The sequence below is a fragment of the Neltuma alba genome, unplaced genomic scaffold, assembly GCF_004799145.2.
Source record: "Neltuma alba isolate B1F8T4 unplaced genomic scaffold, ASM479914v2 tig00013046_pilon, whole genome shotgun sequence".
Lineage (NCBI taxonomy): Eukaryota > Viridiplantae > Streptophyta > Magnoliopsida > Fabales > Fabaceae > Neltuma > Neltuma alba.
In genome coordinates this window covers 1-11,806 of record NW_021637389.1, presented here as the reverse complement: position 1 = coordinate 11,806, position 11,806 = coordinate 1, and the positions used below count along the sequence as shown (strand labels likewise).

The window sequence follows — 11,806 nt, the reverse complement described above, 5'->3', positions numbered from 1 at the left end:
GGTCTATCCAACTAACAAGAATTGATCTAATTGATAAATAGCCGACTCATAATTTATAAGATTGTGAGTTTAAATCTCACTACCAATATGAGAACATTGCTGGTGAACGATCTGTAAATACCTCTGTAAGTGTTCTCTGAGTCTGAAAACATATTCTAGTCTAATGAGTTCCTAGAAGCCAACTCACCTAAATTTTTTTTAATAATAATTAAAAAAAACAAAAAAAACAACGGTGGGCGCAGCACATGGGTCAAGCAAAAAAGACCCGCCGTTCTGAAATTGCTTTCTATTCGTTGAAGAAGCCAAATCCCACTTCTCATTGTATTGCCTTGAAAAAAGAATCAGAGAGAATTAAGTCATTAACTATATGACCTTTTTTAATCGTTTTTGTCACTTCCATAGCTCGCTCCCAAAACACTGCTTAGTTCATTGTTTCTTTAATTTTATTATTATTATTATTATTATTATTATTATTTAAGATAGGGGTAGGTGGGTATTAGTTTAAGTTGATATGATTACTCTTGTTACTTGGAGCACACGGGAAGAGGGCTTCCAATAAAGACAGATTATCAATCACTCAATTTGTTTTACTGTCATAAGCACACTTACTTTTTCTTTTCTTTTCTTTTCTTTTTTTTTAAAAAAAACAGTCATAACCTTGTGGGGAAGTCAAACAAGCTGCTTATTCTTATTGAGATCTAATCTTAAAGTGAGCATGTAATAAGTTTGTATTGTCACCTATAATAATAATAATAATAATAATAATAATAATAATAATAATAATAATAATAAGCCGTGCTTATTTTATTATTGCATGGAATCTCAGAATTGTTGATGCATTGAATACTTGCAATCTGACAAGATGTGCTTTATCTAAAATTTTTACAAGTGGAAATTAATATGGAATTGAAAGGATTGGCACCATCTTTAATTAAGCAATTAATATAGCCAAGAATGATTATGGATCCATTCAAATGCCAAAATCAGTGACTCTCACTGAATGATTGTCGTATCTTTATATGTTCTATTATTGTCAATCAAATTAGAGTGGTTGGAAAAATTTAAATACAATCAAATATAAAGTGATCAAAATCCGGCTACAAAAAGTGGTAAGATTACAAAATTCAAGAGAATCAATCTAAAGCATGTAAAACTAGTTGAACAAATGAGATTGTTCTATCATTTTCATTATTTTATTCAACGAGAACAAGGGAAACACAGTCTTCAAATGAGAAGGTATGTTGAATTAGATAAGAAATGAAAAGAAAATACAGAGGACCACCAAGGCAACCCAAGTTGCTGTTATGCCTGCATTTTTAACCCAGTCTCATTTGGATCTTCTTAATTCCTCTTTGAAATTGACATGTCAGAAAGAAACAGACATTGTCAATTTTGAAGAAATTGAGACAATCCATTTGCTTATACCAATTATACGAGTCATGTGTTTTTTGTTAGTTCCTCTATACATGGCCTTGCTATAATTGGTTCGCCACAAGAAAACTTGCTGGTTCACATTTTGAAGTATAGTTGAGTTTAGATGTACAATACTTCCTATGTACAGCAGTTAGTTTTCCCTTTTCAGCCCTTTGGTGCAAATCAACCATCAATTTAGAGCATTCCCTGCAAGTTATGTTTCATATTTTAGGGTAGAATTAGAATTAGATATAGTAAAGGTTAATTTAACCCAAAAGCTTAAGTAGTTAAGTTAGCACAACTTTTTACTCACAATAGCTGATCTTCTGAGTAGTTTGTGTGCCATTCGCATGTCTTGTTCCATTGCTGGAAACCATAGATGGTGCATTGAGCTGTAAAAATTGCAGCTGCAGCTAGCAAAGATGGTGGGAACTTCAACATCCCATACTCCACAAGAGATATCTCTATTAAGAAGAAAGCTAGCAACTCCATCTGCTCCACATGAAAAATGCAACCAAAAATTTAGTGCACTTTATTTACGAGTTAGTATAAAAGTTAATTAGAATAATGTGATTTATGTTTAGATAATTTTTTATAAAAAAGTTGTTTTGACATAAACTTATTTGGATGATATACTAAAAAGTCAGTTTTAGATGGTTTAAATCTGAAAAAAAATCAGAAGAAGTTGCCTCAACTTTAAAGTAACTTTTGAACAAAAAATCAGTTGTCTCCAAAGTTATGCTAAACACCATTTTAGATCAAAATTGGCATTTTACAGTTGAAAAATCGATGTCAAACACTACCAAAGTCTAATATCCCAGTAATTTCCCACTCATGTGAGTCCAACATTGACCTTCTATAATTAGATGCCTAACATCTCAATAATCTACCCCTCAAGTGTGAATTGTACCTCTGACCCTATGTTATAACTAGATGCCTACATTTCAATGCACAATTTCCTCCTCAAGCATGAGTCTAACGTCAAACCCCTATTATAATTAGAAGTCTAACTTTCTAACAATCTCTTCATTAAGTGTGAGTCTAATTGTCAATCCCTGGTGTAACTAGAGGCGAGACATCTCAACAGTACAATCTCTCCTTCGAGTATAAGTCCAACGTCAACCCTCTTAAAACCAGAAGTTTGACGTCCTAATAATCTCCTATTTAAATATGAGACAAATAATGTTGACCCCCTGCTATAACCAAAGATCTGACATCCCAATAATCTCTCCCTCAAAGTGACTCATATGCCTTTTTTAAAAGTCCCATAAAATAATAGGCCAGACTTTTTTTGGCTTCAACAAGTATAATTTTAAAAAACCTCACATCGACAAAGTGTTGGTTAAATTTTATTAGGAAAAAAAAAATGGTGTACTAACTTTTTTATCTGCTTGAGCAGCCTTTAGAAACCGTCTCATAAACACATATGGTGTGGGCACAGTCATGTTAAACTGCAATGTGCTAAGCATCAACTTCTCCTGCATTGTTAGGGAAAGGACAACCTTATTAGCTTCTTATGGTTCAACAAAAGAAAAGTAGTCAATCATAATTTCTTTGCCAAAAGAAATATTACCATTTCAAGAATTTCTTTCCTTGTATATGCTTTGTCTGATATAAGTATCAGATCCTCCACCACAGGAACCGAAACTTCCTCATACTTGCATGCCAAAAGCATGGCCACTAAACCCACCAATTGAAGCCTCTTCCTTACCACTGATTGCTTCTCCAAAAACCTATCTATTAGGTTCACTGTAAGAAACAAAGTCTCACGCATAAGATCAAACTTGTCTTGCACCTGAAGGTTCAATACCAAACAAGCATACATGAGTATTTAATTTAATGTCAAATACATTCCAACCAAAAACCAAACAACTACTATTATTAGTAAATGAGGAATATCTAATTTATATACCTCAATGAGCCAGTCAATCAGTATAGCCCTCATCCTTTCATTAATGTCAACTTGTTGTGACATATAATGTGGTGAGACGCAGCTACTAATCTGCATGTAGCTTCATTGTGTTAGTTGTCAGAAACAAAAACTATATTTTGACATAGATCATCATCATATATCAGTAATCAATAAAATTTACAGCAAGTCTCATATAAGTACTCAAGTGAGTTATTTCGCAAACTCTATTTACAAGGGCCCGCTGATATTTTCATGCAAAGTCTCATTCATAATTTGTATTTAATGCTTGCGACTTGCAGACCCGAGGTAGGAAAAGGATAATTAAAGCCATGCAGATCCGATAGAAATACTTTGAAATAATATATATAACCAGATCCAACGGCATTTAGGGGGTCTCTTTATGATTGCCTTTAAGTACTTAATAAGAATATTAAGAATTTCTCATACATCCTTGAAAAGTATTGCTTTAAATACCTCCATTTTTCTGTAGTAAGAATAAAGTTCTTGAACATAGTCTACAGCTGCAAGATGATTGCTCACGTCACTGCAATCAATGTCCATGATAGGATCTTCAACTATATCCTCCATCTCAACTTCCTTCTAGCATGTTCGAGAACAATAGTTAATTGATAAGTACTGCACCAAACTTGAAGGAAAACAAAGTGAGAAAGACATATATATGTACCATCTGATCTGTTTCAGTCTGCATTTCTTCTTCTGATTGTTCTAAAGACATGGGTACCGGCTGGTCCTTCACTGACTTGTGTTCTTCATCCAAAAATATGCATTCTCCAAATCCATTTGAATTTAAACTTGATGCATTATTCGACTTCTTATCTTCCTGTTCAAATTCAACACTCAGCAGTACTCGGAAATAACTATCGTTATCATTGCGAATTCTATAGCGACAAACCAGGCTCATAAGCCGTTAATTTCTCGGAGGAGGAGAGAGAGGGTACCTCGGCGAGTGGCCGCTTTGTGGGAGCAATTTGTGCTGCATATTTCCTGAAATGTTTCCGTAATCGTTACTAAGAATAATTGATGATTAATGTTTGTTCTTAAATTCAAATCCTTTCATCTTAGAAGCACCGTACATACGGCGGCATGTAACATCATTAAGTTAAAACCATACTTCTTTATTTGAAACTAAACACTCAGATACTTTATAAGAAGATTTTGAGAAGGGAAAAAAATCCCCATACATGAACATACAGGTTTACATTTCCCTGATTGACTCATAGGTGCAACGTAACCTTCAAATTTCGAAAAATTTGAACGTTTTTGTCGAGTCATTGACCTCAAATGACCCTTGTATCCTTCTAGTACATGTGACTAAAGAAAACTTTCCCGTCCTCCCTGAATATATGCTCGTGACTGGGCCCCACCAAAGTTCTTTTTTTCCTTCCCTCTTTTTCTTCCTCCTCCTCCAGACTCCATTGATGAGAGAACACAGTTGTTTTTCCCCCCTTCCTCGTCACTTCGAAATGCAACACCATGATAAGCTACAGTACATGTTTTCAACCTCTCATTCAATCAATAATGTGCCCCCTCATGCCTCTCCTCTTTCAGTATGATGAGTTTCTTGGATCCTCATTTTCTTACACTTCTGTCTCAGTTTCTCTCTCGCTCCTCCAATCTATCTACCAGATGCTATAGTACTCATTTAGGTTTCAGTATTTGACAAATCTGAGGGTATGAGTAAAAGAGAGACTCTGAGAGAGAGAGAGAGAGAGAGCAGCATGGTCACCTGGTAATTGGTCGATGCACTGGATTGGCAATCTTCTTGTTGTGTCCACACTCCACGACCAGGTTCTGATTGATGACGCTCAGTGCCCTTCTATTCTCTCCGACCACTCCTCCTGTAAGAATAATCTCAAACACGTCACCATAATCTTCAAGCTTTCCGGCTACATTATTGATTAAAACCCAGAAGAAAACTTTACCTTGCAGGCTTGTGGGTTTGATGGAGTTCACATTGTTCTCACGAGAAATCACCCATCTTTTTGTTGTTGTTTGATAATCTCAGAACCCGGGGCAACCCTAGAAGATAGAACTGAACTCTCCGACACCTCACTGGGGATTGAGACAATGCAAGACCAATGTAGAGAGTATTATGGGTAAATATTTGTCTGGGGGACGCGTCGTTTTTTTTTTTTTTTTTTCAAAAAAATCTCAACGGCTAGTGATTTAGTGACCGTTGGATGGGTGAGAGAGACAGGGAAAGACACGCTGTTTCTTTCTTTCTACGATTGTCTTAACGGTAATGTGCAGAGACAGGCTGCACGTCGGATTTCAAAATGAGGTTTCATTGTTTTGTTTTTATGTTAAAGACTTTAGGTCCAATCATTGGCCTTTGCGCTCTTCCGCACTACTGTTGTTTGGGCTTTATTCCTTTTTTTATGCTTTTTTTTTTAAAAAATTAATCTCTCTGGTTGGTTCCTTTACAACACAATTAACATTTAATAAATCCCGGGATGCAATGCTTATTATAATAATCTAATTTAGCAAGCTAATTATGGGCACCATATCCAAAACCCAATTAAAATATGTTAAGTTGACTCGTCAGAGATTAGGATATGTATCTAGGTTATTAAGAAGTAATTAATTATATTAGTATTATTTTTTTTTAAATTTTCTTCTTAAATTTATACTAATGATTTATTTCTGAAATTTGAATAGTCCAAGTTTAATTTTTTTTATTACAATACCCTTCATTATTCTTTTTGATAATCAATACCCCTCATTATTATCAATATTTTTCAACCCAAGTTCTCTCTCTCTCTCTAAAAAAACTCAGTTCAATAAAAGATTAGTCTTTTTCCTAGCCAAAATAAAAAAGCATCCAATTTTTTTTTCGTTTTGGTTGAGGATTCACAGAAGTTCTCTTTAAAATTAACATGTGCGAGAATTGGGTTGTGTTTTTTTTTTTTCTTTTCTCCTTTTCTTGGTTCAAAGAGTCGTTTACCATTGCTATCATCCAAGAAAATAAATATCTCTAGTTCACACACACCAAGGAAGTTTTTTTTTCCTGGTAAGCTTTTTTATGGAACTAATTCACTTAAGAAATCTGAAATTGAACCAATGAATAAGAATATACAAAAATGCAGAGGAAAGGCAAGAAACCAAAAAAATGAGAAAATTTATTATGTGGTATCTTGATCATAGTTACGATGCTATTTTCCTTTATGGATGTTTCCTTTTATCAAAAGACATCCTAACAGAAATTTCCTTTCAATAAAAGCGTATTTTTAAAAACAAAGAATTATGTAGTTCAAAACAATTAGAGAATTTTTTTTTCCTTTTTCAAACAAAAAAGTGTGTGGTAATGATAGTGCAAATCTAAAACTCTATCGAAATATAAATTCATAAATTAAAGAAACTTGAGAGTTTCTTTAATTGTTTAGCATAAATGGAGAGTATTTTTTTTTTTTTTGGTAAAATAATGTGCGAGTATTTATTATCGAATCATTGCAGTTTAGAAATTGCTCCCCAGAATAGAAGCTCCTTCATAAATAGTCCGGACTCACATTTCTCTGAAACCGTGTCTTTCCCGACAAATAACTTAATGGCATTGAATACTTTGTCAGACTTAATGACATTTTATTAAATTGAATGAAACTTTTGCTGCAATTGAAGTGACACTGTTACCTTTTAACTGTGAGTTGTAACATTTCTCATATATTTAAAAAGTCATTAAATATATAAAAAAAATTTATTTTTATTCTTATTAAATATTCTTTCCTATTTAAAATATAAGTTAAATTTTATCTATTATGTTTATAAAAAAAAATATTAAAATAAATTAAAACAATAAATATGTAAGGCATATATTTGTTTTTCCTAATGTACCCTTATTAATGAAGAGAATAAGTAAAAGATGTAATAAATAAATTAAAGAGAAAAGAGAATATATAAAGGTAAAATTAGAAAAAATTTATTAAATATTGGGACAAAAATAAATATATCTTATAAAAAAAACCAACCCTTGTAAAAAAGTTAGTTGGTATTAAATCGGAGTAATTAGTATATTTTTTCTCATCAACTACCTCCTCCACCTTTATATTTGTCTCCCTTAATTAATAAGGACAGAATTGAAAATAAAACATTAAAAAAATACAACATAACAAATAAAAGAACCAAAGTGGTAGACGACTATGCTCTTAGAAACACATTCCACCTCCTCCCATTACTCGCGGCACGGTGTTAAAGAGACGCGCCAAATATAATAACAATCTACTAAATTGAGATACACATTAACTCCTTATAATGAGAATTGTAACTACCTTTCTTATAATGATTTATAATATTTCAACATATTTTTATAAATCAATAAAAATTTTAAACTTCATTAACTCTATATTAAAATTGATAACTTTTAACTTTATCCTTTATTTAATATATACTTTACTCTATCAAAACAAAATCGACATAATAATAAATTAATGATAAAATTATACATTATATGAAAAATTTACTTTTTGCCTTATAAATAGGAATGAAAATTCTTCTCTCTCTTGTCTTGTAAATAAAAGCAGAGGACTGGCAATGTCATCCACTAGGAGGAAACCGAAGGCATGACGTTAGAGATTTAGCTTGGGCTATTGAGACAAGCTACGGCTAATTTTGCTTGCTCAACTGGCCTCAAGCAAGCGTGGTCATTCTTTCTCCCTGAAAAACTCATCCTCTTTACTTAAGCTGTCACATATATTCACTTATTGCATTTGTCATTTGTGCTACCATTCATGGATAGTACTCTGTGACTACAAACAGCCTTCTTTCAACTTGCCTTCAAATGACTAGCACGGTCAAGACCCTTCTTGCAGGCAATATCGATATGCTCTTATCAGTTCATCTGATGTTGATGCCAATTTTTCTCTCTTGGAACGAATTTGTGCATCACTTAAATAACGTAGACAACTTGGGAAGCCTTACGGCATTTCTTCATCTTCGTGGATGTCAAACAGTTCATGCTTTTTCTAAGCTCGTCCCTGATCCGGAATACTTTCACTCTGAACCAATTTATGTTTCTTGATTTTCTTTTTCTCAGGTCTTGGACTAGATGATGATGATGAAGCTCGTCTTTATCTCTTTTGGTCACCAGTTGAGAGTTTAGTGGATGTGGAAGATGCAAATGGCGTGTTTCATGGGAGTGCTCCTCAGTCTTGACTTCACATCTCATAGCCTCCAAAACCTCGTTTCCAACAAGTCCGCCACTCATAGTTTCAAGAACAACTTTGCCAAAAACAAACCTATCTCTGAAGGGTGACCTCTCCAAGTAAATCATAGTTTATTTCAAAATCCCTTTTTTCACTCCTGTAAGAATCAACATTATGGATCAGCACTCTGAAGAGTCGTGCCACATCCTTTCCCGTTTTTGTTGATATAAATACCTAAGGAAAAACAAAATATTCAGTCCAATTGAACATCTGAACTATTAGCAACCTAGACGGACATGGGCATAAATGAAAGAGCCGCACAGGCAAAAGTTACCAGAAAGTAACACGCATCCAAGTAGACATAGATGTAGATGCAATGATTTACAGAGAGCAGGAATACCTTAAACTACGAGAATAAACTACTGTAGTCTACATGCAAAATAGTTGCCTCCGACTTCTGAAGGTTGCGACCTTCTAAACATATACAATTTTCATATTATTGTTTCTTTAAAGGGCATCAGAGCAACTTCTCAAAACTCAAAACTGCGAACAAGGTCAGGAGTTCTGGACATTGCGACAATGAAGAATCACAAAAAGCCCAATTATTGAATTTTTAAATAATCCAGACAAGTAAAATAGAACTTGATCATGTTGCATGTATTTAACAGTCAATCAACATATGATCAGAGTTTGAGCAAAGACACAAACGTTAACATACTTAACCAAACCAGAGCGTGAGGTAGATGGATATCTAGAGATAGATTGAACAAGAATATTCTCATTAACGAGCACGGCTATCGAATCCACCACCAAAGATGCCAATTGAGCAACCGCTCTAACAATTTCGCCATCAGATCGTATACACAGGACTTTTTTATTTCAGGTGAGAAGCAATATCCCTTCTTGCTTGTTCTTTTGCAAATTCAACACCCTTTTTCCCAATCCCCATGATATAGAACAGAAGCAAGTGCCCACACCACAAGGGCATCTTGAGGGTTATTCACTAACGCCAGGTGAAACGCCAGTAATCAACCCTGTACCATGTAACAACAGCATCTCAGAGGGAACCCATGACTTTAATTTCAAAACAAATCAACATTAATCCAAGCCAAGTCTATTACAGCTACAACAGAAAAGTGTACTTCGAATAAATAGATGCTTCCTCTCTACACTCTCTGTGAGGTTTAAGGGTTTTAGGGGGCATAGAGAGAATAGAGTTGTGATCTAATGTAAACAACGTTTCCTTTTTTCCCTTTTCTTCAGGCCATGAGTAAATGACGTTCCAATTATGCTGACTACGTACAGTAAAAGTAAGTCATCTAAGAATAGGGCAACCCTGAAAATAAAGCAGTTCCCAAGGTCAAAAGTAATTTGTCAGATCTGAAAAAATTTTGAATGGCTTTTAAAGAAACATCCCTTAGTCTTTGATACAAAAAATTTCTCTCTTCTCCTTCCTCAAATACTATGCGTCATTCCAATGGCACATTTGTCTGACATCCCCGCGTTAAAACTTTTGTTCTTCAACCACATACAATCAGAAGGAACAAAACCTGCAGAATATTAAGCAAGGAAAAAGGAAACTACTCACCATATAGTGCAAACAGAAGGTCGATCACAAGCAACCAATTTATCCAAATGGAAGAATAATTTCTGCAAAATTGACTTATCAATTATGAAAGCATAAGACCAAAAAAGGCTTTTGAAGAAATCTAAAAGTAACTAAACTTAGAGGTTAAAGCATCAAGCATATGGCGTGATTTTGATTGGGAATATAAAGAACTGCTTCAAGTTTCATAAAATCAATGTCATGTTAATGTACTGATCCTACATTTATTTAATCTTCATCAAAATTACCTCTAGTTCTTAAAATCAAATCCATCAACACCATGCTGCAAGGGGGAAAGGAAAAAAATATTTCTTCTTAACTATTCCCGTAATATTAACATTTCTAAATGAATCTTGGTTACTCATCCCTGTGAATGATTCTAAGATTACTCAAATGAGTTCACAAATCCACAAAATCTCATTTTTAAAAGACAGCTGATTGAATATTCCAATTAGAATACAGCATCTTGTTTAACAGTATTTTGTAAACTTAATTTACCACAAGCATACTGGAAGCTTGAGCAGTCTGTTTGTTATAGCCTGTTGGTCTAAGTATGCTGCCTGTAAACAATCACGTAAGAATTTTATGACCCGTAGCCTGGATCAGAAATATACTACACGACACAAGTCAGTAAAACAACCACTTACATGCAAAGGAAGTAAAAAGTCAAGAAGTTTGAATTTCCAGAGCAAAAACAGGGATGGTTCGGCAGCTCCATAAGAAAGCCATATAATTCAATTCCATCATTATTTTGGACTGACTATATATATAAAAACAGAAAAAGTAAGACGTGAGAACAATAACTACTACAACATCCAAAGACTGACATTAATGAGCTTCTTCTCTATTTCCTCTTTTCTGCAGTACACAATTTTAGCCTTTCCAAGTGTTGCAATTGCAATAAAAACGATAATAAAAATGTTTCTGAATAGTCTCACAGAATGAAATAGCACAGAAACATACCAGAAAGGCTATAAGACGCAATAGATATTTTAAGCCAAACTTAGGCAGCATAACATCATGACTGTATTCCAATTAAAGTACCTTGTTAAGCCCTTAACCAAAAGAAAATGTCTGAATTCAGCTGTAATGTCACTTGATAATGATAAACCTAGACGAGCTGCAATCTCAAGGCGCGCAAAATTCTTCCTGCACAGAATTCCATAAGTAAGTTCATATTTATAGGGTGTGATGATCAGGGTCGTAGTTTTATAAGATGCTAATGATGCTACCTACCAGGATCTTCATTGAAAGATATTGAGCAGGAATCATAGTTTGCAGCTGAGACCATATGAAAAGCATTATTATATTCTAGTGTAATTCCAATCAATGTTTGATCGTAATAAATATTCATTAGTGAATCAAATAGAGTTACCTTCATAGCCTTTAAGTCAGCCAATCCGTTGGCAATAGTCATAGATTTACCAGCAAAAGGATCATAGAATAAGCTGTTGCCGAAAATAGAAAATAATTTATAAGCCGTCTTACATATAAAACTAATCATGAAGGTGAAATGTAATAGCAGTACTTGTTACTTCAACTTCCTTTTCAATGACATACGTCATAACCAACCTAAAATGGGAGGAGACATTTTCAATGCTGAAACTAGTTATAAAAAGTTAAAAAATAATATACAGAAACCGCAGTTTAAAATATGAAATATACCTGTTAATTGTGAAGTCCCTTTGCAAGGTGTTTTTGAAGAGAACTAAGTCTTTT

General features: G+C 33.9%; 1 protein-coding gene across 1 annotated transcript; it reads right to left on the bottom strand.

The window, feature by feature from the left end:
* Positions 1-1,435: 1,435 nt before the first annotated feature.
* On the bottom strand, positions 1,436-8,543 carry LOC114733939 (G2/mitotic-specific cyclin-2-like). The gene is made up of 11 exons (XM_028921422.1): positions 8,258-8,543; positions 5,269-5,346; positions 5,073-5,184; positions 4,285-4,330; positions 4,011-4,166; positions 3,800-3,925; positions 3,326-3,415; positions 2,987-3,208; positions 2,793-2,891; positions 1,727-1,905; positions 1,436-1,620 (listed from the first exon to the last, which is right to left on the bottom strand). Exons 1-11 carry the CDS (start codon positions 8,541-8,543, stop codon positions 1,476-1,478), a joined length of 1,539 nt encoding a protein of 512 aa, XP_028777255.1. The 3' UTR covers positions 1,436-1,475.
* Positions 8,544-11,806: the final 3,263 nt, after the last annotated feature.